This window comes from Myiozetetes cayanensis, unplaced genomic scaffold (assembly GCF_022539395.1).
Source record: "Myiozetetes cayanensis isolate MyiCay16 unplaced genomic scaffold, myiCay2020 scf2-11, whole genome shotgun sequence".
NCBI lineage: Eukaryota > Metazoa > Chordata > Aves > Passeriformes > Tyrannidae > Myiozetetes > Myiozetetes cayanensis.
Genome location: NW_026087411.1, coordinates 95,062,317 through 95,086,633, shown reverse-complemented (window position 1 = coordinate 95,086,633; position 24,317 = coordinate 95,062,317). Strand labels below are relative to the sequence as shown.

At 37.6% G+C, this 24,317-nt stretch overlaps 1 protein-coding gene across 2 annotated transcripts in view; it reads left to right on the top strand.

The window, feature by feature from the left end:
* The window catches only part of FBXO25 (F-box protein 25), a 30,410-nt gene extending 6,823 nt beyond the window's left edge, over window positions 1–23,587 (top strand). Inside the window, exons 3-11 of one of the 2 annotated variants that reach the window (XM_050315365.1) lie at window positions 3,306–3,412; window positions 3,892–3,941; window positions 6,814–6,906; window positions 10,960–11,053; window positions 11,724–11,908; window positions 13,727–13,909; window positions 16,023–16,166; window positions 19,817–19,843; window positions 22,338–23,587. In XM_050315365.1, the coding sequence (XP_050171322.1) occupies window positions 3,306–3,412; window positions 3,892–3,941; window positions 6,814–6,906; window positions 10,960–11,053; window positions 11,724–11,908; window positions 13,727–13,909; window positions 16,023–16,166; window positions 19,817–19,843; window positions 22,338–22,427 (973 nt within the window). In that variant the 3' untranslated portion in view covers window positions 22,428–23,587. The remainder of the gene's footprint in view (window positions 1–3,305; window positions 3,413–3,891; window positions 3,942–6,813; window positions 6,907–10,959; window positions 11,054–11,723; window positions 11,909–13,726; window positions 13,910–16,022; window positions 16,167–19,816; window positions 19,844–22,337) is intronic. The other variant, XM_050315366.1, reaches the window with a different exon arrangement.
* Window positions 23,588–24,317: the final 730 nt, after the last annotated feature.

The window sequence follows — 24,317 nt, the reverse complement described above, 5'->3', positions numbered from 1 at the left end:
CTGGGAGGTACTAAAAAACACCTGAAAGATAATGCAGTCATTGGTAACAGCCAGCACAGCTTCATGAGAGGAAAATCCTGCTTATGAAAACCTGATTTCCTTTTATGGCAAGGTAACTCACCTAGTTGATCAGGGAAGCCAGCTGATGTCATCTTTTTGGATTTCAGTAAAGCTTTGGATACTGTCTCTCACAGGATCCTTCTGGACAAACTGTCCAGCACACAGCTGGATAAACACATCATGGGATGGGTGAGCAATTGGCTCATGGGTCAAGCACAGAGGGTAACAGTGAATGGGGTGACATCAGACTGTTGACCTGTCACTAGTGGAGTTCCACAGGGCTCCATCTTGGGCCTTGTGCTCTTCAACATCTTCATAAATTACTTGGACACAGGATTGGAAGGGATACTAAGCAAGTTTGCAGATGACACAAAACTGGGAGGAGCTGTTGACCCCCTCTAATGCAGGGAGGCTCTGCAGAGAGACCTTGACAAATTTGAGGACTGGGCAATCACCAACCACATAAAGTTCAACAAGAGGAAGTGCAGGATTCTGCATCTGGGATGGGGCAACCCTGGATGTTTGTACAGACTGGGGAATGAGATGCTGCAAGGCAGTGCCATGGAAAGGGATGTGGGGGTGCTGGTCAATGGCAAGTTGAATGTGAGTCAGCAGTGCCCTGGCAGCCAGGAGGGCCAATCGTGTCCGGGGGGACTTCAGGCACAGCATGGCCAGCTGGTCGAGGGAGTGGATTGTCCTGCTCTGCTCTGCACTGGGGCAGCCTCACCTTGAATATTGTGTGCAGTTTTGGGTACCTCAATGTAAGAAAGATATTAAGCTATTGAAGAGTGTCCAAAGGAGGGCAATGAAGATGGTGAAGAACCTTGAGGGGAAGCCATATAAAGAGTGGTCTGTTCAGCCTGGAGGAGACTGAGAGGAGACCTCACTGCAGTTACAACTTCCTCATGAGGGGAAGAGGAGAGGCAGGCACTGATCCCTTCTCTGTGGTGACCAGTGACAGGACCCGAGGGAATGGCCTGAAATTCTTTCAGGAGAGGTTGAGGTTGGATATTAGAAAAAGGTTCTTCACCCAGAGAGTGGTTGGGCACTGGAACAGGCTCCCCAGGGAAGTGATCACAGGACCAAGCCTGATAGAGGTGAAGAAGAGTTTGGACAATACTCTCAGGCACATGGTGTGGCTCTTGGGGTTGTCCTGTGCAGGGCTAAGGTTGGACTCGATGATCCTTGTGGGTCCCTTCCAACTCAGTGTATTCTGTGATTTACTGATTATACTTAATCTGCCTTGCTTGTTTATCTGATGCTTGAGGAATTCTCTGTTGTTGGGAGGCAGGAGTGGGCTTTAAATCACTTCAGGTGTGTTACTGCTCTAAATTGCTTTCTAGGGATGCTTCCTCTCCAGGAACAAAAGAAGGAACCTCTACAGTTTAACCATCCTTTTCAAGGCAGGCCTTTAGGAATGCAGCCTCCCATGCTCTCTGTCTGTTGTTAGGATGACAAAGCTCTGGGAGTTTTGGGCTCTAGTTCTGATTCTGCAGCAACTCTTCAGATTCTGCAATAAATTCTCACATTGACGTGGTGATGCAGCCAATGTGTTAAAAGACAATTAAATTAATTGTTAGTGAGCTTAAAAAGATATTTCCTTTATGATAGCTTTGGAAAAAAACACAAACCTGATGGATTGGAATGTTACATAATCAAAGAACTTGATGTTGTGCTTTTGTCAGTTGCTTTGCTTTTGCCTGTTGGTGGTTTCTTCTCTCTGAACTCTTTTGCTGTTTGACCAGAGGTGATACTTGGCACTGTTGCATACAATGTTGAAGGTGTTGAGTCTTTATTCTCTGCTTTAAAAATATTAAGGTGTGAACTAAGGTGCTGACCTTGGATGGAGCACTGTCTGAATGCAGAGATGTTAGGTTTAAATCCTGGAAAAGAAAAGCTAAGATGAAACTAACTTTTGATTTCTGAGTCTTCTCAACTTGTGTATCTTTAAGCTGAGCTAGCATTTACAGTGTTGTTTAGTTATCCTCCCTAACAGATGATTCAGGTGTAAAAATTTTAACTGTATAAGCTAGTAGCAATAAACTAAAATAATTTAGTTTTTACAACTTAATGCCCAAATACAGGTTATTTTTGAATAAGCTGCTGTCCTTCAGTTTATAGTGTTCAGTTGTTTTAATTTGAAATTCAAACTGACATTGATAAATAGCTTCATCTGGCAAACTGAGATTAAAACCAACAACAAATCTGAGGGGCTTTTTATTCAACTTTGTTGTCAAAGAACAATAATGGGGAAATAAAGTAGTCTTATAGTTAAACTTCACTACCACATATCCTTCATTATTATGATTATCTGTGCAAGACCATAGCCTTCATATGAAGTATCTTCCTTCTCAGTGCTACAAAAATGAACACCCATTCTTATGTGTGTTGCTGGTCCTTACAGTTATCTGCAAAAATGGAAAGAAACTTTTATGAAACTGTGTAGACTCCCTGTAGTATGGGCAGTTTTTAAATGTATGTAAATTTTAGAAAGGTTACTTTATAAAAAACCCACTATTTTAATAGTTTATTTCCTTATATTTTTTATGTATATTCACATTGTCTGTGCACTTTATACATAATTATTTGGTATAGTCCTCAGTGTGGGGTTACATAGTTATGTATCAGAAGTGACAGGTATAGTCGAGGCTCTCTGGCAGAGACAGGCCACTTGTTCTTGATGCTGTACAAGTCATTGGTAAAACAGTACCATGACACCTATATTTTTACAGTGTTGTGGTTCAAGCGTTTGTTAAAAGCAAAACTTTCTTTGCCTCAAAGGTGAGAGTAGTAAGAGATGTCTTTCTTTGCTGGCTTTCTGCCTATGCAAGGGTGTGCAACAATTCTGCACTGACTTTTATACCTGCGTGCAGTTTTTCAAGGCTTGGTTCGTTTCAAGTAATGAGTTTTTGTACATCAGAGCTTTGGAAAGCTTTGCAGTTGTCCAGCTGGTACTGACTCCTTAGAAGCCCTCCCTAAATGTCAGTAATGACTTAGAAGATACCTATTAGGAAGATACTTCTATGTATTTAATCACTTTGACACAAATTTCAACTGCACTGGGAAGAAAAGAACACGACAGCTTCTCTCAAGATACTTGTTGCTATAGACAGTCAGGTAGAGGATCTTAATTAAGAATACAGTGGGCTTTTTTTCAGCTGGTAGACTTTAATGTACAAAGTTGTAAGCTGTATGCATCTTAAATATTTAATCACTGCTGTTCTAATTAGATGTTTTTATTTCAGCATCATAAATGGGGACGATGAGAAAGAAGTATACAGTACTGAAGACTGTGAGTTTGCAGCCAAGAAAAGGAAAAAGGATCATATTAGGAATAATGCGGATTCACAATGTACGCCTGGGTTTTTTTCTTTTTTTTTTTTAGAAGACTCATGTAGCTTCAGAAAAATGTAGTTATAGTTGTTCATTTCTATTCACCCATAGAATAGCCTTCCAAATTATGTTTACTTCTGTATTGGTAACAAATCTCATGTCAAAAGTGATATGTCTCAATTGAAGCTGTGGTATTGATCATTTATTGGGTTTTTTTTCAAAGATCCAAAAGTAATTCACTCCTGTGTTTTTTGGTTTTTTGTTTTGTTTTGTTTTTTAATTATATAACTCTTCCATTATTTTCTTGAAGTACGTAACTTTTAAAAAATTTTAGTAATCCTTTCCAGCCTTTATAAACTTTCTTCATTAAAACTGTTCTACCATCTCTCCTATCTTATGAAGCAGTTTATTGAAGATTGTCTGTTTAGTTCAGTTTCTTTCTAGAAGGCGTTAGCTAACGTGGAAGCCTAAAATCCTTGTATTTTGATTTTATTTTAGGTTTTTATCATGAAAAGTGGATTTATGTTCATAAAGAAAGCACCAAGGAAGTAAGTCTGCATGCTCTAGGTCAATTCTTGCAACATTTGTGTGTCTTAATTGACAGACTGAATATTGAAAAAAAGCATTTGTGCAGTTGTCTTAGGGGTTATATTTAACTCCCTCTTCACTGGCAGCATAGCACACCTGTACGTGGTGAGGCAAAGGCAGCTGGCAAAGTGACTTTTATGTGGGTCACTGTGGCAGAGATGTGGGAACTTGCAAGGATGGACATACAGTTCTCCGCTACTTATCCAAGCCCATCTGGCTTTGTACTGTCTGTCTTTGAACTAAAATTGAAAGTGCAAAACCAGATAAGAGTCTCCAAAGAAGCTGCTTGCAAGCAGCTACCTGATATTTTGGAATTTTGGTGTACATTAGAATGTAAGTAGGTAAAATTTCAGTTTTGAACTTTACTAAGAGGACCTTTATATTCAACAAAGACCAGATGCTTTCAGTTTGGGATATAAACTGTATCATGCAACTGTAAAAGGAACATGAAAAATTTTGGGATGGACTCTTGGAAAGCCAAAACTTAGAATACATCCATTTTATGTAAACTGTCTTGAAGTTTGAGTTTCATTCCTGTGTTGATTCCTATGGTTATCTGGGATGGGTGGAACTTGAACACCAGCAAGGATGTTTTGCATCCACAGGGTAATGCCGTGGAGAGAGGGAAGCAGGCGAGTGCAATGACTGCAGTCACGCAGGCAAAATTTGGCTTTGCATTTGTGGGCTAAAAGAGACCATACAGAACTTTGTACTCAGGAAGAGCATGGTATTGTAGAGAGAGCTTAGGTAGAGGACACACTGGAAGACTTCACCTTGTAGATCAGTGACCCAGAGACTGCCCTTCTGCATCTGAAGATAATTGTAAAACCTTTCACCAGATTCAAAGCCCTCTGTCTGCTCTGTCCCTTTGTGCCATGTCAAATTTAAGGTAAGGAGGAAGGGGAGATGACAGAGTGTCACCAGTCATTATGGTGTTTTGAATTATAGGGTTGTTAGGCTGAGTTTTCAAACTACATTCAGGCCAAACCACAAATCTCCTAAAATCTCTCATTGCTGTTCTGCATAACCTATATGTTGGGATTACTTTTTCCTCTCTTCTCTAGAAGTTGGTTTGCTAGGGATGTGTGGTATTTGCTTGCATTTCTTGTCCATTCAGAGAATGAAAAAAATATTTTGGTTGTCTTCTAATATTTGACCATTGACTTCTCAGGGGTTTTTTTTTGAGGGGGGTGTAAAAAACTAACTGTGGATAGTTAGAATTAATCACTAATCTTTTCAAGAAATTCTTCATGTAAATTCAAAAACTTAGACAAAAAAGTTAAAAAAAGTAGCAGAATCAAAAAGTAGCAAGGAATAAGCATAGTTGAACCAAAACATTCAGAGCAACAATTTAAGCTAAAACATAATTTACAGAGGCTCTAGTTTTTCTTACAGGTTATAATCTTACTTGATTTTGAAATTGCTGTCCCACAACCAGGAAACATTTTTTTCTAAACTGGATACAGTTTGTTAGGGCAAAATGACAAGGGTGGGGAGATCTTCATAAGAAACCTGTAAAACATACCATGGGAGAGCACTGAAAATAAAGAAGGCCAAAACAAGTGCAGGTGTGTAGCTGAAATGAAGGAGATGCTTTTTTAGTAATTTTGTCATGATGCATTGGGAAAGGCGGAGCTTTCATAGAAATCTGTTTCCAGCTGTTCAAGGAAATGTATCTCTCATATTAATGTATTTAATCTGGCCTTTTGATAACTCTGTAGCCAGAGAATAGACACAAATACTTAAATTTCAAGAGAAATTTTGTTGTCTGTAAGTGTTAATTCACTGCAACTAGCCAGCCAAGGTATGCACACTGTGAAGTGTGCAGCCCACTTGGATCTGAGATATATGAACTGGATTAGCAAGCAGTACAATCTCAAATTTGGTCACTAACTGATAGGCAATAATTACCACCACTCTGTAGTGAGTAAATAACTGTCCCCTGTCCCACTGGGATGCACCCGGGGTAAGCTTTCTTTGGGTCACAAAAAGGAAGGTTAGTTTGTACTGCCATGTTGTCACCATCACATAATTCACCAAGGAAGTTTGTCTAGGAATGAGTTTCAAATAATTATTTATCCTTCTCCTTTCTGGGCTAATAAACCATACTAGCACACTGCTCTGCAAATCTCTCTTTTCAGTTAGGGAATTAGTTTGTTTCTTTTTAGCATCATTATATTTGGTTCTAGGCTCCCAAGTGGCTTTGTGGTTCTAAATGTGCTCACCTTATGTGATCCCATGTCATTTTGGGCTGCTACTGCCACCTTAAGTATTTCACGACACCCTCTGAAGCTTCCACATTTACCTTAAGATACCTGTGGAGAAATACAAAAGAAAATGCAATTGCTCATGCTCTTGGGACATAAAAAAAAAGGTACCTAAACTTCTAGCACCTGGAAAATAAATTTTCAATGTTGAGACCATTTGTTCTTCCAATCCTAGGAGCAACTACCCATGCTCTTATCCTCATATGTGAGTCAGATAATTCTTATGGTTGTAGGCTCAGACTGCTGTACAAGCAAGTTCTTCCTTGTGCTGAGACAAATGGGAGTGTGATATCCATGAGGGGGTGCCAACATCATGGCCGTGCAAGAGTGGAGTAGAATCTGGGGTCATTCAAATACCAGTGATTGCAGACTGCACGATTAGCATGAGTTGAAAGGCCTTGGCTAAGTACCTGTTAGTTCCAAACAGAAGATCTGTTTTCATTTGTTCTGCGAGAAAGTAAATAGCCCTTCAGTCCAGATACATTGTATTTTCAGGGAGCGTGGCATCCATGCCCAATTTTGTCTTTTTGTTTCTTTCCATTTAATGTGTGTTTTTTCTTCTCAGAGACACGGCTATTGCACCCTGGGAGAAGCTTTTAACCGCTTAGATTTTTCAAGTGCAATTCAGGACATCAGAAGGTTCAATTATGTGGTCAAAGTAAGCTCTTTATTTTATGTTCATATTATAAAAATGCGTTTGCTGGTGTGTCTATGTGTACAAAAGAAATATTTCTGCACTGAACAGATGATTTGTAACTGTATAAATATCTTTGTCATATAGTATTTATACTGCATGAAGCAACCTTAAACTGAGTAATCTTTATTTGGTGAAAACTCATTATATTGCTGTATGAAAGCCTGTAGCTTGAGGAGGATGGTGATGGCCAGTGTGCTGTGTATTTAGAGGGAAACATTGATGGTAGTTTCAATTGCTGTTCATCAGTCTGGTTAGTGACTTTTTTTAAAGGCAAAATAGTTTCTATACAACCAAAACCAGCAAAGTGTAATTCATCACAAATATACTTTGCTATATCTTAAATATGCTTAAAATAGTGATTGCCAGAAGAATATTTAATGTGTAAATATTCTGCAGTTTTTGTTTCTTCTGCAGCTTCTTAACAGACCTGTGATTCATTGCACACTTCTTTTTTTTTTTTTTTTTTTTTTTTAATCTAGGACAAGATATCTATACAATTAGGTTTGTTAACATCCCTTAAAACTTGAGACTCCAGTCTTAATTTCCTTAATGACTAACCAGCTGCCCACTTGGAAATGCCTGTTCTGGGTGGTACTGATCTTATTTTAGCCTCAGGGTGGGTTTTTTTCATCTTACTTGAGATAGTAAAGTTCTTGTCCCAACTCCTAGGGAAGCTCAAAATGAGTCATATCAGGATGAGAGTTCAGCTCAGTGGTGAGGCTGTTCACAAGTAATGTAGTGGTTGGAATGCACCCAGAACTTTAAAAGACGCGAATCAAAATTAAATAAACATACCAGGAGAACACCCTTACCACTAGGCTATAGAGTATTTGGAGAGAAAACACGTTCTGTCCATCCTTGTGAAGCCGAGCAATCCCAGAAAAACAAGAGATGTGGAAACAAAGCAAAAAGGGTTTGCTTCCAGGCTAGTGGTTTAGAGTACTTGCCTGGTTTATTCCCCTTGCAGCTTTGGGGTTTTTTTGTCTGTGTGTGTTGTGGTTTAGAGCATTACTTTATAATGCTGTTTTGGGAACAGAATCAGGAATCTTACCCAAGACTTTTCAGCCTTGAGCAGTAGGAAGAAAAAAAAGCATCTAAAAAAGATGATTTGTGTTATAAATGGTGTCAACCTTGAGTGCCTACCTTGAATGGAAAACAGGTAGAATCAAAGCAGATCTAGAATTTTTCATGTTTTTTTAGATGCTGCAGTGCCTAGGCTGTGTTGCTCAAAACACTCGATTGGAACAAAGTGCAAAATCTAACATAAGCACATTGACCAGTTTTTCTTCTGTTCACCAAAGAATATAAAATGCTGGTGTAGTCATCCAGGCTTAAGATCATTGAGAAAGCACTACTTTAAAACTCAGAAATTTGGCTTTGCAATCCAAACCATTGCTCTAGTAGAGCCTAAACAATCAGGGTGAATTTAAAATAGTGGTCAGACTTCCAAAATCCTTTTAACATTTTAGAATTTATTTGAAATTTTTAACATTTAGAATTGTTTTACAAATGCAAAGGTACAATTCAATTTTAGTATCAGTTCCTCTGAGGTGGTAGAGGCAAACTGACTTTTATCAATAGGTACATAAGACTTTAAAAGTTACCAAGATGCTAATAAACATGATTGATTTGAATGACAGCTGCTGCTCATTCTTTAGCCATAGAACTTGTGGACTTGAGAAACATATGTGGTGTTCTAGCTAACAAATGAAAACATCTGAGCAGATGTCAGTAATATGTGAAGTTACCACAGACTTTTAAGAACAATATTTAATCTACTCTCTCAGATTTTAAGCCAGTCTGCAACTGAGACCTAATGCAAGAAGCAGTTCATCATGTGCCCATCTGCTTTACAAAAGTTCTCATTTATTTTCCTGAAGTTTCTAATGGTGGGGGTTTTTTGTGTAGAGCTCATTTAATGCAGTGTAGCAGTTCCTATTTCTTCTTTTCTAAGGATTATTTCAAGTTATGCGTGAACACAGTTATGATTACTTTTGTATGTGCTGTTCCATTTAAAGATAGCAAATTATAAATCAGGAATACTTTTTTTTAAAGACTAAGCCCTACTAGGTTGTTCTTCTTTGATCCCAGACCACCATGATCCATTTTAATTCTCCAACTAACTAAAAATCTGCCAATCGTTATTTAAAGTTAATGTAGATGTCTGTCCAGGACCCTTTTAGTATGGGCAGAGAGGAGGAGAAGGTAGGATCAGCTGTTCTTCTGCACTTGTTTGTGCTGCAGTAGATTGATAATTTTGTAGCTGTTAAATGCTGATACATTGAATTTGATATGGGTTTTTTCCACATATTTTCATGTGAGTAAACAGATGATCCATTCAAAGTTATAATCTCTAGTAGACAACATAAGCCATAGCTTTGCACACATCAATAAGACTGAACTTGTGTGCCAGATCCTTGTAGTCCTGCTACCTTACTTCTGCTAAAATTGCCTTAGTCCTTGCATATTAACTTTTAACTGAAATTGGAAACTTCATTAAAATAAGTGAGGTGGAATTTGTTTCTTTGTTTTCATCTCCAAGCTGAGTAACATAACTGAATTTTTTTAAATAAATCAAGAGAAATATACATATTTGCTTGAACTGGTAAACTGCCAGAGACCTCTAGGTGTGTTCTAACTTGTTAATCAAACTAAAAGGCTTTGAAAATGCCAAGAAAGAGATCCTTTTTATACCATTTTTGAGACTAGATTGCTTGTATTTAAGTACATCAAGAAAATTATTTCCTCCTTTCATAGCATACAGTGTCTTGTCGGGGATCATGCAGAGAAGCCAGAAGGAACATTATTAAATCAGGGAGAGAACAGGTGTACTCCCTCTTTCCAAAAGAAAATTAATGTTGAGTGAAGTGCCAATTTGGTGTTTTAGAAATGAAGATACAATATAATTTTTGGCAGGCTTAGTCTTTTTCGCCCTCTGTGCCAACACTTCATGCTATCCTGTATAGCAGGGCTCTGCAGGTTAGTCGTGGGAGCACTCTGCAGGGAATGCTGGTTTCTGCTCCCTGCTTTCCCTGTCCAGTGTGTTGAGAACACTTGTTCTGAACTAGTCATTATAAAGTGCAGTTGCAAAGCTCAGGGCCACACTTCTAAATGTTGTAATGCTGTCACAACATCACAGTCATATTTCATACTGAGACCATTTTTTGTTGAAAAGGCAATGATTCTTACCAGCTGCAAAACTGAATCTGAAGTGTAAAAGCAAAGGTACCAGAATGGAGCAAGGGCTGCCTCTACTAGCTGTAGCTTGGCATTTACATGCACCAAGGATTTAAGCTGTTCTGGTTACTTTGCCCTAAATCATTCCCACTCTTCTGCTCAGAGGGTTTTCAGAGAGAAGAGATGTGTGAACAGCTAGGACATCCTTGCTATATAGTTAAGGGAAAGTTACTACTGTGGTTTGTACACTGCTCATTATTAGATCACTGTGGTTGATTCTACCAGGGACCTGAATGTAGGAGTAACGTAGAAATTTTTTTCCCCTAGTGTAGGTAAAACATGGTATTTCTTCTCCGTGAGTAGAAAGTATTGCACTAAGTCCATCACACTTCAGTTTGACCAGTATGATACTTTCACTCAGAAATTGGAACTCTGATAGCAGGTATCAGTTCAGAATGATGTTCCTGGCCACCAAATCTGTCAGGAGTTTCAGGACCCAGCCACACTGAAGTTCACATTTGCATTTGTCAGCCTCCAAACACTCTCTTCATTATTTCACTACAGCTCATAAAGTCATGTGCTCTGTCAGAAATAAACACTACTATTCATATAGTATTTTAAAAATGTACATCCTTCAGGAATTGTTCAGGGTATGCCAGTGGGAATGCCTAAAACTTTCCATGTTTGTCTTACTTTTTCTGAACTCTATACTTACATTTCCACAAAATGCCATTGTGTTATCTACACTGTTGTAGGTGAGTGTATGCACTGTAAGTGCGCATTTAAAACCATCCTTTACTTCTGTCATTCTTCTGAATTTTAATTTTTTTGTCCTAGCTTTTGCAGCTAATTGCAAAATCCCAGTTAACATCGCTGAGTGGTGCAGCACAGAAGAACTACTTCAACATTTTGGATAAAATTGTGCGGAAGGGTAAGACCTAAGGTTTTGTAATCTGCTTGATCAGATTGCTGTGACTAAGGTATCAGTTGATTTATTACAAGGTTTCATACCTCCCATCCCACAATTGCAATAAGTTGTTTTTCTTGGTTATTGAATAATGTCTATTGAAGCAGGCTGGTGAAATTGAGACAATTAGATTCTATTCAGAAACTATTGGTTACAACTGAATTATACTCTTCATGAAATGTGAAAGCTTATAGATTAATAAAGTGTTTGGTTTTAAGTTTGTGTGATGTACAGAAACTTCAAATACGTATCTGTTTTGTTTATTTTGTTTAAAAGCTATTACGTAATACTGATTTATTTTTTCCTTCTGGCAATCCCGCTAAATGAAGCTGTAATACTATCCACTTTGAAGAGTAGAAATTGGATTTATAACTTGTTATTTAGCATTAAGTTTATTAAATGTGCAGCATGAAATGTTGCATCAAATTTGCCTGTGAAATTGTTAATTATTGATCTTGCACGTGTGGAACAACATTAATGAATAATGTCATAGTGGGAATTAGAGCAGCTATTTGTACACAAACAGTTGAGTTTTAATTAGTTCATTTAAAAAAGTGTTGATTACTTTGAGCTAACTGTTGGCTTGGTTAACTCAGCCAAAATTGTATTTGGTTTGTTTTGTTTTGTTTTCCAGTCATGGAAGACCAATATAATCCACGATTAATCAAAGATCTTCTACAGGATCTGAGTTCTACTCTCTGTATACTGATTAGGGGAGTAGGAAAATCTGTGTTGGTAGGAAACATCAATATTTGGATTTGCCGATTAGAAACTATCCTTCTGTGGCAGCAACAACTAAAAAACCTTCAGATGAACAAGGTATGTTATTAAATCACGTTAAATAATATTTGGGGAGGGGATTTCAAACACATTTTAAACAGTTTTACTTGTTTTCTTTGTTTTTAAAGAAGTAGTACGAAACTAATGAAATGGAATCAACTTACTTTTCTAATGTTTTAATAGCTCTTTTCTAATGAGGGTTGCTACAGTGTCTGTGCTGCTGGTTTGTGCTAGAGATGCATAGATATAATGGTTTTTCTCAATTAAATAAATTTCAAAATGCTTGTCTCTAGACTGTCAGATGGAAATGGAAAAAAATACCAATTTTTAATTCTAAAATAAATTTTCTACAACTGAAGAAATAAAAATCTAAAAGGCATTTTAGAGGTATATCACAAAAGAAAATATTCAAGTAGCAATTTTACAGAAGCACAGTTGCTTTTTGTAAAAAAAAAAAAAGGTATAATGACTTCAGCATCTGGATTCTCATCATGTTCAAAGAATGTGGTATTCACTGTTCCAGGGTTTTATAGTGGAAACTTCTGATGATAAGCAGGCAATTTTTTTTTTAATTGGACTGGGTTACTCCTGAGGAAGAAATGCTCCAAAATATTGCTCACAGTAAAATCATACAAGTGTTTCACCTATTGGCTGTTGGCTATGAAATTTTGCAGTAGTCCTTTTGTGTGTGCTGGGTATCTGAATAAACCAACTACTTTTGGAATAGAAATGAGAAATGGGGAACCCGGTCTCAGCAATTTTCATCTGCCAGGCAACCACTGCAGTTACTGCTGCGCTGGTTTCTTTCCAGCGCGACACTTCCCCTGGAGCTGTTTCACGTTGGCTGGAATCACCAGTGTGAAATCTTGCATCTGTAGTGCTCACATATTCCTCAACAGAACGATGGTGCTGAGGTGTTTATAACAGATGACACTATGGAAAGTCTACTCTGTGAGATGGGTGGCTCTGAAATAAGCTGATGGAAGCGAGAGCTCGCTGAAGCACAGCTGCTCTGCTGCCAGTGCCCTGGGCTGGGGCGGCTCTGCTGGGTGGGGCCAGCTCTGCCCGTGCTCCCTCCCTCGCCAGCTGGGACACCGCCTCCAACCTCCTGGTACCACCTGGCACTGTGGGCTCCAGGGTTAGTCGTGTATGAGCTGTGCCACTGGTTACCTGTGCAAGTTCCCAGACATGTATAGTCCCAGTGAAAACTTTCTCAGTGCTTTAATCAAACAACCCTGCAGAACTTGTCATTTATGTATGAGGGGAACTATCTCCAGACTTCAGAAATTATCCTGCACTCTTTTTCCTCTGACTTCCAAAATGCTTTCATTCCGTATTTCTGATCTTCAGTCTTGCATTCTGTATTCTCTTCTGTACTGCAGTTGCCTTAAGGTGAATGGACGTGTGCTTTGTTTCTTAGTAAGAATTGAGAAACTGTAGTAATCCTACAGATTAGAAATAATTGGTTCGTATCTTTATTATAGTTAGGGCTTCAGCACACTTATCTTAAAGGTGGAATTGAATATATGCATATGCATACTGAAAATATGTACTTTTCAAGATTGCATACTATTATTTTGTGAGAAGTGATTTAAAAATTACTTGAAATTTAAATAAATAATTGAGGATATGTTTATTTTAACAGTAGAAAAGCTGTAAGTTATAAAGCTACAGTCTGTAGCTCGTTCTGTACCTCTAATCATTTAAGTTTTCAACAACAGCAGTTAGACAATAATGGTAGGCAAGAATTAACCATAGATTTTACTCAATGGTTTTGAACAACCTGAGATACCTTTAAAGTAGCAATCTTACACTGTCAAAGTTTTGTAGCTAAAAGTCTTCAACTCTTATTTCCAGCAAGTCAACAATGGTCTTACACTTATGGATCTCCCTCTCCACATGCTGAGTAACATCCTATACAGGTTCTCTGATGGCTGGGACATTATTACTCTGGGTCAAGTGACCCCAACTTTGTACATGCTTAGTGAAGACAGACAGTTGTGGAAAAAACTCTGCCAGTACCATTTTGCGGAAAAGCAGGTAATAAACTCTGACATTTGTATAAATGTAGCCTTTGTGGTGTGATGTACCAATAATGAAGTGTGAACTCACAATGTTTGAGCTAAGTGTGACATTTTGCAGTAATAGAGAAGGTGTTCTTTTTGGGGGCCTTGGTTCCTGCTAGCTATGGTATTCAGCAAGTCTGTGAGTTTAGGATAACTATTGGGCTTTTTCTTTGCATTATTTTAAAAACTGTTTTTTCAAAAGATGCTTCTTTAAAAACTGCAAAATCCCCAACAAGTGTGGTAGAGGAGACCTCTAAGGTGTTCCTAATTTTAGTACCTGAAGTAGAAGTTGTTTTACTAACCAAGGTAGTCAGACAGATTGCTTGAACTTTTAGGCTACCTGAATAGTCTGGCGAAGGCAAAATTGGATTTCTGTGAAAAATAGAACAAATGCTTGAGATTTTGAAATTAATAACAAAAAAGAAATGGTGCTTTTCTGTCACTTCCTCATAAAGAGCATTAAAGTAATCTAGGAATGACTCTATAACTGTCTTAATTTTCTGGCAATAATAAATGCTGGGACAAATTCAGTTTAGGTGAAAATAAACCTATGAAAGTGGTCATTACGTCAGAACTGGAAGAAGAACTTATGAATCCTGCTACATTCCAGAATGGAGGAGGCAAAAGTTCCCATTCTTAAATCTGACAGGTTGAAGTGGAACCATTTGATTGGTGACTACCAGATTAAGTATCATTATAACAGAAAAGAAAGAAGATCAATTAACCCAAATAAGAATTTTATGTGAGATGAAAGGCTTTAAAATTAAGTTCCTGGAGAAAATAAATGGGCAAAAGCAAACTGAAAAATCTTCCTTCAGAAGCTGAGAATGCAATGTGAAGTTATGAGGATAAGCAATTTAAGCATAGGTAGCAGCTGAGTGGATCTGGAGGGTAGATGAGCAAAGCTCTTTTGAACAGTGACAAAACTGGTCAGAGAGGAAGCTGTTATATTAAGGTAATGCTGGGAGAAAGATCTCTTCAGTATTTCAGTAGAATTAACTGTCCCTGTGCCTCATAAAGAACACTTGTACACAGTGTTTCCAGTGCGTTCCTGAATATTCACATTCAATTTCTTGCTAAGTTATTAATGATAGGAATCTAATGATTTTGTTTATTTTCCAATATCTGCTTCTCCAAAATTCTGCCTCTTCTGTTTACAAGTATACTGCCTTAATAAGCTACAGAATCATGTTAGGTTGTTTTTTCTGTCCTCTGCAGTGTACCATTTGTTGAACCATTGAAACAACCACAAAAACATACTTGATATCTGAAGAGCCCTTTTGGAAAAAATGAGACTTTTAAACAGGGAGTTACTATGAAACCAAGTGAAGTGTAGCTGAAGTCAGAAAGGCAGTGCTATTTGCCCCATACAGGAGTTGTCTTCTAAAAGAAGAAAGCCCTCACTGTATTAGCACTAATCCACAGTGAGTGGAACAGAAGCCTTTTATAAATACATGCTTAATAAACTTTGGCTGTATTAAGCTGGGGAGAAATAGCTGTTGTGCATCAGCTAATCCTTACATGGAGATTAGGTCCCCAGGAAGTACATCAATCACTGATTATTGCTGTCCTTCCAGGAAGATCTCAACCAAATGTGAAAAAAATCATGTATATTCTTTTAAAATAAATAAAAAAAGGACATTATTTAAATCCATAGTTAATATTTTAATAGAAAGCCATGATATGTAATGCATGATCATGTTTTTAAATCTCATTCCTGAGTGTTTTTTTTTTAAAGTATAAAATTAATTACTTAGAGCTCTAAATACTGTTTTTGTTAAATGGTTCTTAACTATAATTAGAATCATTTTGAGACAGTAGAGTTAGATCAGCTGTATATGGCCTACTTTTTCTTGGCAAATATGCACCCTCCTATTTTTAGTATTTGCCTTTCATTTTTTTTTTTTTTTTTTTTTTTTGTGTGGCCAGGTCTCTCTCATTGCTTTGCAGAGATGTATGATGTCAGAATATTGTCTTCACAGAATTCCAGTTACAAAACTTCAGTTTAACTACCTTTTCTCTACCTTCTCCCACCCTTTACCTGATTTGATTACAATTTTAAAGGAAGGTATTAATTTTATGTCTAGTTTTGTAGGCATTTGATTCCATCAGAGAAAGGTCACATTGACTGGAAGCTGATGTACTTCACACTTCAGAAATATTACCCAATAAAGGAGCAGTACGGGGACACCTTGCATTTCTGTCGACACTGTAGTATTCTGTTTTGGAAGGTAAGAGCTTTGAAACAGATAATCAGAAATATGTTCTAACAGCTAGTGGTCATCATCTGAAAAGAAAAATATTAAGATCAGCTTGTTGGGTTTCTCATGAGAAATATGATTGGATAACTATTATCTAACTTTAAAATAATATATAAAACTTCCATATAAAAATCAGTATTCAATTCTAAAGTTGTTCTTTATCTTGTGTTCTTATCTCTTGCTACCCGATAATCTCCCTACTTAGAATTACAATGAAAAGTGGCGTATGGAAAGAGTTGCACTCTGTCTTCTTGTATCTGTTTAATCTTATGGAAAGTTATTAGGGAGTAGTCTGAAGTCAGGATTCTCTAATGAAGACATGGTAATCAATATGTCTCTAATGAGAACTAATTACTACAGTATTCCTACCACATTGGTGTAAAGCTCTCTATTTTTGTAGTCTTGCTTCTGTCCCATATGAAGCTTGTAGGAGTGTTTGAAACTTCATTCAAAATGTGTTTTATATTGATTTTTATGTTTACAGTGAAGCACATGCTGAGATACAGGATGATTTTAATTTCAGTAGGGCATTTCCTTGTTTAACTTGGGTGTGATTTCATAGTCCTGCTTTTACTTTGGGTTGCACCATAACACTGCCTTCTAGTTAGTGAAACTTCTTTAATTTTGCAGCTGAAAGATCAGATATAGGTAGTGTTAAGTAGACAGCAAAGAGAAGAAAGGTTTGAGAAATCTTGGGAAAAAAATCATATTACTCATGTTCTAATTAACAGAAAATAGTTGTTCTTGTTCATCTTTCTATGATATTTAAGAGGAGTTGCATGTCAGTGCAAGACTTTTTTACTTAAAAAAACCTAGGTGATTTAACAGGATAAACTGGCTTTCATAGAAATAGCATGTTACTTAATGATGTTTATCTTGAATTTGAGTATTATTGATATCATGGAGCCCTTCCAGGTACTAATGTTTTGCTAAATTAAGGTAGCCAGAATTGGCTTCTGCTGTGAAAAGCTTGGGCATTTGTTGAAGGATCTGTGTCAAGAATGTCTAAGAACTTTCATTGCAGTGGAATAGTTCTTTGATGTGTAGCCCAATATGTAGGGGAAAGTTTTCTCTCTGAAAGGGGAAGTTTCAAAGGTAAGCACACAGCATGCATGCAGGTGGGCATTTGTGGCATCAGATTTCTTTGGATTGTCTGCCTTGGCTGTGTAAAGGGTAAATGCTTTCTACAGTTAATTCCTCTCATTCTGATATCTTGGTATAATTGAATGTATAACTCTCTAACACTAGGAATTACTAAAATGTGTTTGACATTAAATATTTAACTTCAGAGATGGTATGTGACAGTAAGGGGCAGTGAACCTGTGCAGGCAGATGTCTTGTTACCTTGACTATTCCAATCTGCTACTGGAATAATAGGTCTTATTCTGGGCTTTTATATTTTTAGTGAAACACAGCACAGTATTCTAAAGATACTATGGATTAATGAGCAGTACCTACTAGATCACCATTTCAGCGCTGACTGCCTCATCCTGGAGATTTGAGCAAGTCTTAAAGTGGTGGTGCAGTTACCGATTAGCTGCGTGCTTCTGCATTGAAGCTCTGTACCAAATGTTTGGGATCAGCTGTTTTAAAAAGAGCATAGTCAGCAGGTTGAAGAAAGCCATTATCCCTTTCCATGCAGCACTGATTAGACTGCATCCAGGATACTGCATCCAGCTGGGGTCCCAATACAGAAAAGATACGGATAAACTGGATGAAGTTCAGGTGAGGCTCAAATAATCAAGGAGGCTTGAGGACTTGCCCTATGAGGAGAGGCTGGAGAAGACTGCTTCAGAGGAACTCAAGAGCCTGCCACGAGGACAGTCAAGCAAGGGAGCAGTTTACTGTAGGGTTGGTGCAGTTTCCATTCTTGGATATGTTCAAGACCTGACTGAATAAAGCTCAGAGCAACCTGGTCTGATCCCCCAGTTTACCCTGCTTTGAGCAGGAGGCTCCTGAGGTGCCTCCCAACCTGTAAGCCTGCATTGCAGTTTTCCTTCTCCAGGTCTTGGCATCTAAGCCTTGTCCCTGTCTTAAAATAAATGTTTGATCAGGCTGAAATAGATTAATTGAATTGATTTATGCACAATTGTCACCCTTATTGGCAGGGACACTGAGACCTTTGGTCTGAAAAACTATCCCTCTCTTTACAGGGTCAAGTAGTGCTGATCAATGAGTTATGGGGGTTGGGGGGAAATAGTTCTGCTTTCTTTTTCAGGCACTTATATCCATATCCTTTCCCAAGCTTTCTCAAGAGAGGTGAGGAGCAAAGCAAGGGTAGGGGGCAGAGGTACAGGAGGTAGGTTCATGGTAAATGAAAATATTTCTTAATTAGAAAGAACTTTTATCAGGTTTTGGCAATTCATTCAAGCTTCAGTATCATACTTGATTAGACAAATTGTTTAATTACATATGTATATCAGTGGTTGACATACATTTTTGTTCTCAACTGAAGCTTTTACTCTGAATAATTCTATTTGGTGTATAGCAAAAAAAAAAAAGCCAACAAAAAAACCCCAACAAAACATCACCAAGTCCAAACTTTAAAAGAGGAATGAATCACAGTTACTTTACAGAGGAAAATCATAGAATCACCAGGGTTGGAAGAGACCTTTAAGATCATTAAATACAACTGTCAATGTAGCACTACCACTGAAAGAAACAAGTAATTTTGGGTAAACATGCTGAGAGTTAAGAGTTTCTAAGAACCAAAGCCACAAGGTTCTGAAATAGCCCCAAGGTACAGGCCTAGCTAGTGATGAGAAGAATTTTCATCAATGTATGAAATGGGTAATCTAATGTAATTGCTGGCAATGAGAGAGGGCTACACACAGGAAGTTATTGCAGTCCTGCATTTTGTGTCCTCTTCAAAGAAGGCCTCTTGCATAAAAAGGATTGATGGCTCCTGAGTTGAATTAGCAAACTGTTGAAGTAGGGAAATGACTTTTCACTCTTTCAGTATGTTATAATAATCATAGTGTTTCTTTTAACAAGCTTAAAGAGCTTTTTGGGAAGAGGCATTTGTATTCTTGTATTTGTCTAAAGCCTGTGACCAAAGTAATGTTAAATGTAGTAAGTAAGAGACTCCTAAATCATTGTCAGAAGAACAGTGACTCTAGTACTCTTCAGTGTTAGAGGAGGGAGTGATTATAAGAAAATTTTCATATTGAATGACTGTTTTCAGAAGTGACTCCTTGATAAAGGATATGTCCGTGATGATACTGAGAAAAGTACATAATTTCAGTAGTGCAAAAGTAATGACAAACTAACTATTGACTGATGCCTCTCTGACTGCTTTTTGTGTCTACTGTTTCTTCTGTTCAATTGGGCATCACTGCAGCTCTGACATGGCCACAGAAGCTGAAATACCTTTTCTTCTTTCAGTACCCAAGGCTTTATGAAAACAGTGCCATCATTTTGCATAAGTGGTATGCTTCACACTTGATTTTAGTCTTCTGGGTCTTGTGCTGGTATAGGTTCTCACCAAGCTGCTTGTGATTTGCTACAAGAGTAAAAGACTTTTTCTAAATGGCATATGAACCTTAGCTTAAATGAACCTTAACTCTGCTTCTTTTACTTTTCTGCTCTCCTTCCTGCTTCCTTCTTCACGATCTCAAAAGGACTACCACCTTGCTTTGTTACTCCAGGTATTGCCTGTGTCTCATCTGTTTTCATTGCTAACTGTTCTGGAACATTGAAGTGCATAGAGTGTTCATTTCTAATTGTCTGATACTCTTCGTTTTGATTTTTGTTTCCCCACATCAGTTCAGCAGCAGGAATACTTCAGGTTTTTTCCCTATTAGGTAAAGGTAGTGATGACTTTCCATCTCACTTTTTTGTCAGTTTTGTCTTCAATTATTGCCATATTCCCTGTTAATGCCATTTAAACTAGGAACCCTAATTCAAATTTTAACAAACATAGGGGCAATGATGTTAGTGAGATCAGCCTAAGAAATAGGTTTCTCTGCACTCAGTGTTATAAACTATTTCTGCACTCCCTGATGTATTTAATTCAGTACTTAAATCTGAAAAGAGTAACATGTACTCCAATAACTTTCCTTAATGTAAAGGTACTAAAATTGATTTTACTCCACTTGGAATGCTGTAGTCCTGTATAATTTTATGAACGGGAAATTCCCAAAACAGGCTGCATATGACTTGGGAGAGTTGGGGAAGGCAATTATATCATTGCTTTCTGAATGAAGAAGTGGTGAAAATACTTGCACAGAGGTTTTTAATGTCCAACTGTGATAAAGTCTGAGGAGAACAACTACATTTGCCAGTAAATGCTCCTCCTGGGGAATTCTCATTTTACCTTAAAAGAAATCTGTTTTAGCTTTGATACATTGAAAACCAAGATGATTTGAACAAATTATTAAATGTAATTCCAGTAAAAATATATTTCTCTTAGAGGGAGGAATACTTACAGTTACTGGAAAGTTATGATTCTTCTTTTCCATCCTCATCACCTTTTTTCACTGTAAAATTTCTGTCTATGTTGGTTCAATAACTAAGAACTGACCTCTTTGAGATTTTTATTGGACCTGTAATTCCTGACTAGGCAGTCAGGAAAACACAAAAGTGTTTTTATAATGATATGCAGAGAAAGCAGATAGCATGTTATCAATTCTAAAATATTCAGAAGTATAAAGAAGAACTAAAAGAGGACAAACCCTACCTTCTTTCCCAGAATTACAATTCTGATGGTGTGTTTTCCTGGAAGCATAATGACACGACATTGACATGGCGATGGGTAGAGAAGACACTAGTCCATCAGCAACTGCCTTTGAGAGTGTTTTCTGATGTGGTGTAGCTCTTCCTTGTAGATGTCATCTCGAGATGAAGGTGTTAAGTTTACACACCTCTGGTTTTGGTCTTGGTCATCTGTTCTTTCTCACTTGCAGCCTCCCCAGTAGGCAGTTCTACCTGGGTCTCTTTGTTTGTTTTTCCCTCTCTGTGTCATGAATCTAACAACTGGTTCTAACCTGTTTCTTAGGTGATGTTAAAGCAATTATTGAAAAAAATGGGAGGATGAGGAGTCATCTATAGTCACAATGAGTAGTCATCTATAGACACAATGGGAAAACACAAATAATATATCAATAGAGTAACAATTTTAATTGGAAAAGCTGCATAGAATTTAGAACATGAAGCTGAATAGTATTCAAAATGTGTTTCACCTACTTCACTTTGGTGCTGCAAAACTTTGGGTGCGAATGTGGCAGTGAGGAAAAAAATTCACTTACACGTTTCCTTCTACTGAATTGCATTTAACTTCACTTCCCATGGAGACAAAAGCAATGGAGACCACAGCAGTCTCTGATCTACTTGCCATGTATTTATTTGGTTTTCTTGCCTCACGTGGTGAATTCATCAGCGCTGGTGGAAAAGGAAGAGAAAACCCTTAAAACCTGGTGAGGACAGGTTCTGACCTTCCAACAGTATTGAACCAGGTGTTTAACTTCTCCATTGAACTGTCTGGGGCCGCCTTCTCATTACAACTCTGCATTTCCTTCCCTTAGGGAGTTCTAATAAGGTGCAAAACTCAAAAATCAATTTGAATCTTAAATAATCAGACAGTTCTGCTGAGGTAAAGTTTCAAGTAATATGAAAGAAAACACTGCAGGCTTAGTGAATTTGTAATGGAAAAGCCTTTCCTGTCTGACTTAAAATAGTCCCAACTTGCCTGGGTGCTCACTTCTGTTTTAAGGCAATGCTTTCAGGTGGGGAAAAGGTAGGAGTGAAAGAGGAAAGAAAGATATTGGGTGAAAATAGCAAAGGAGAAAAACTTTTAAGACTGGGATTTCAAACATGCTGTTCAGGTTTTTGAGGAAGTATCTGCTGCCCTTCACTTTCTTTGAAAGGGGCTAATTTTTCACTAGAGTAATAACTGACTTCAGCTTTTGATTAAAGAGATAATTTAAGTTTAACAAAGCAGTTGCCTTTTTGCCTCTTATTACACTTATTAAAAAATAATGGATAAGGAAGATGATAGTTTTTCAAGGGCTCCAACTAAGGTTCTGGTTTTCCTAGGAGAAGAGAATTTTTCCCTTTTTTTTTTTTCCCCACCTAAATTGGGAGTGAAATAAAACTGTGAATATGGAAAGAGAACTTACTTTTTTTTTCTCCTTCATTTTGCAGGATACAGGACATCCCTGCACAGCCAGTGATCCAAACACCTGTCTTATGCCAGTATCTCCTCAGCATTTCATTGATCTCTTCAAATTTTGAGGTGTTCAGTAGCTGTTCTCCTGTGTTTGTGGCCGTTTTTGTGAAGAATCAGGCAGGATATGTTATGCTTTTTGTGCAATATATTTAAATGTAATGTTTTATTGTAGTTTAAAAAAATGTATGGGGAAGATTATCAGACAGATTTATTTGGTGTATTGCTTTCATGCAGAAAAGAGAGGAGGAAAAGGAGATGCATTAAGAAAATTTCTTTGTCAGGAAATCTGCAGTGGACTTTTTTTTAAGTCCAAGAAAGACCACTTAAATCTCAACTTTAAATCCATGCTTTTGACGCCTTAATAGTTGGTTAAAATTATGTGGGGGAGTTTTGAAAATTTCATGAAAGAATTAAACTACTCTTGCAGGGACCAAAGGAGGTTTTTTTTTTTTGTTAATCCTTCTTTCTTTAAGCCACAGTTTTCAAAACACCTCCATATAATTTGCACTATTATAAAGACTAGGCCAATATTCTCTTAGACTCTTACTACACTGTTACCAGGGTGACATTAATCATTGTGAGGTAGTGAATAAAATATAACTGAAGTTATATCTGCTGTTGAACCTATATGAATGAAGGAAATCAACCAATCCTTGTACATACATTATGCAAATATATTTATTTTTCTTAAGGACTCTATTAAACATATATAACCCATCTCAGCCCATCCTGCAGAACTCGACACCAATCTGGGGCTGCTGGAAATCTCATTTTTCTGATGGTAGCTACAGCCTTCATTTGTACTGTTTGGAATGTCTACAAATGCAACCGCAGTAATTCATCTTCTAAGAAGAAGACATTGTTGAAATTTAAGGAGAATGGAGTTGCTTGTTTCCAGGCTGGTACGGTGGCAGAAGATTATGCAACCAATCGAGGTTCTAACCTGACAAGCTATGGGGAACACTGAGGTCAGTCTGAGCTGAAGCACCTTCTGCCAAGTTAATCAGATGATAAATTCTCAAGGAAATTATTTTCATCTATCCTATAGAACAAACTAAATTGCTTGGCTTAGGCAGGTAAAGGAAAAATTCGGGAAATTTTGGGTTTGTTAGTGAAATTTAAAAATATGTAATGTACAGAAAAAATAAATTATGTACCATATTCTGCACTTGCCTGCTCTGAATCTAGTTTTGTACAGTGTAATAAATCATGGTTTTATTTGTTATTTCTAAAAGTCTCCAGTGCACAGAGATGAATCAATTTGTATTTTGTAAGATCTTTCTATAACCTGTTCTCTGTAGTAATTGGTCATGGAATGAGAAGCTTAAAACCAGTCCAAGTGACACTGCTTTTCAGTAACTGGTTGTATTAGCACATTTTTTTAATAAGATAACTGGGCTGTTAATAGGCTGCACAAGAAGAGGAGAATATTTATTTCCTCAAAAGATAGCTTTACTTTAACTTGAATCTCAGTGATACACCACCTAATTTGCTGATAGGTGGATTTTTCAATACAGGGTTTTGTGGATTTCTTTTCTTTCTTTCAATTCAGGTGTTGGCTCTGGCTATGGTAGTGCTCAGGTGGAGCCAAGGACATCTATTCTTATTCCTCTTCAGTGAGAACATTGCTGCAAGCCCTGCTTTCCCAGCCCAAGCACTGCTGTAGCCACTGGATTTGTTAAGGAACCAGCAGCCCTTCTTTAACAACAATTTGCACCCCATTTATTTAACTCATGTAAGACTTGCTTTCCCGTGTATGTGACCTGGGTAACCCTGACAGTGATTGGTGATGGCTGACATCCATTAATCCCTCCCTTACCATGGTTACAGTTTTGCTACCCTTCATGAAACTTCCTCAAAATACATGGATGGTACCTGCTTTCTCTGAGAGCCTGAAGAAAGGTTTTAAGCATTTGATTTAACACTGCTATGAGCTCTTCCCTCATCGTGCTGAC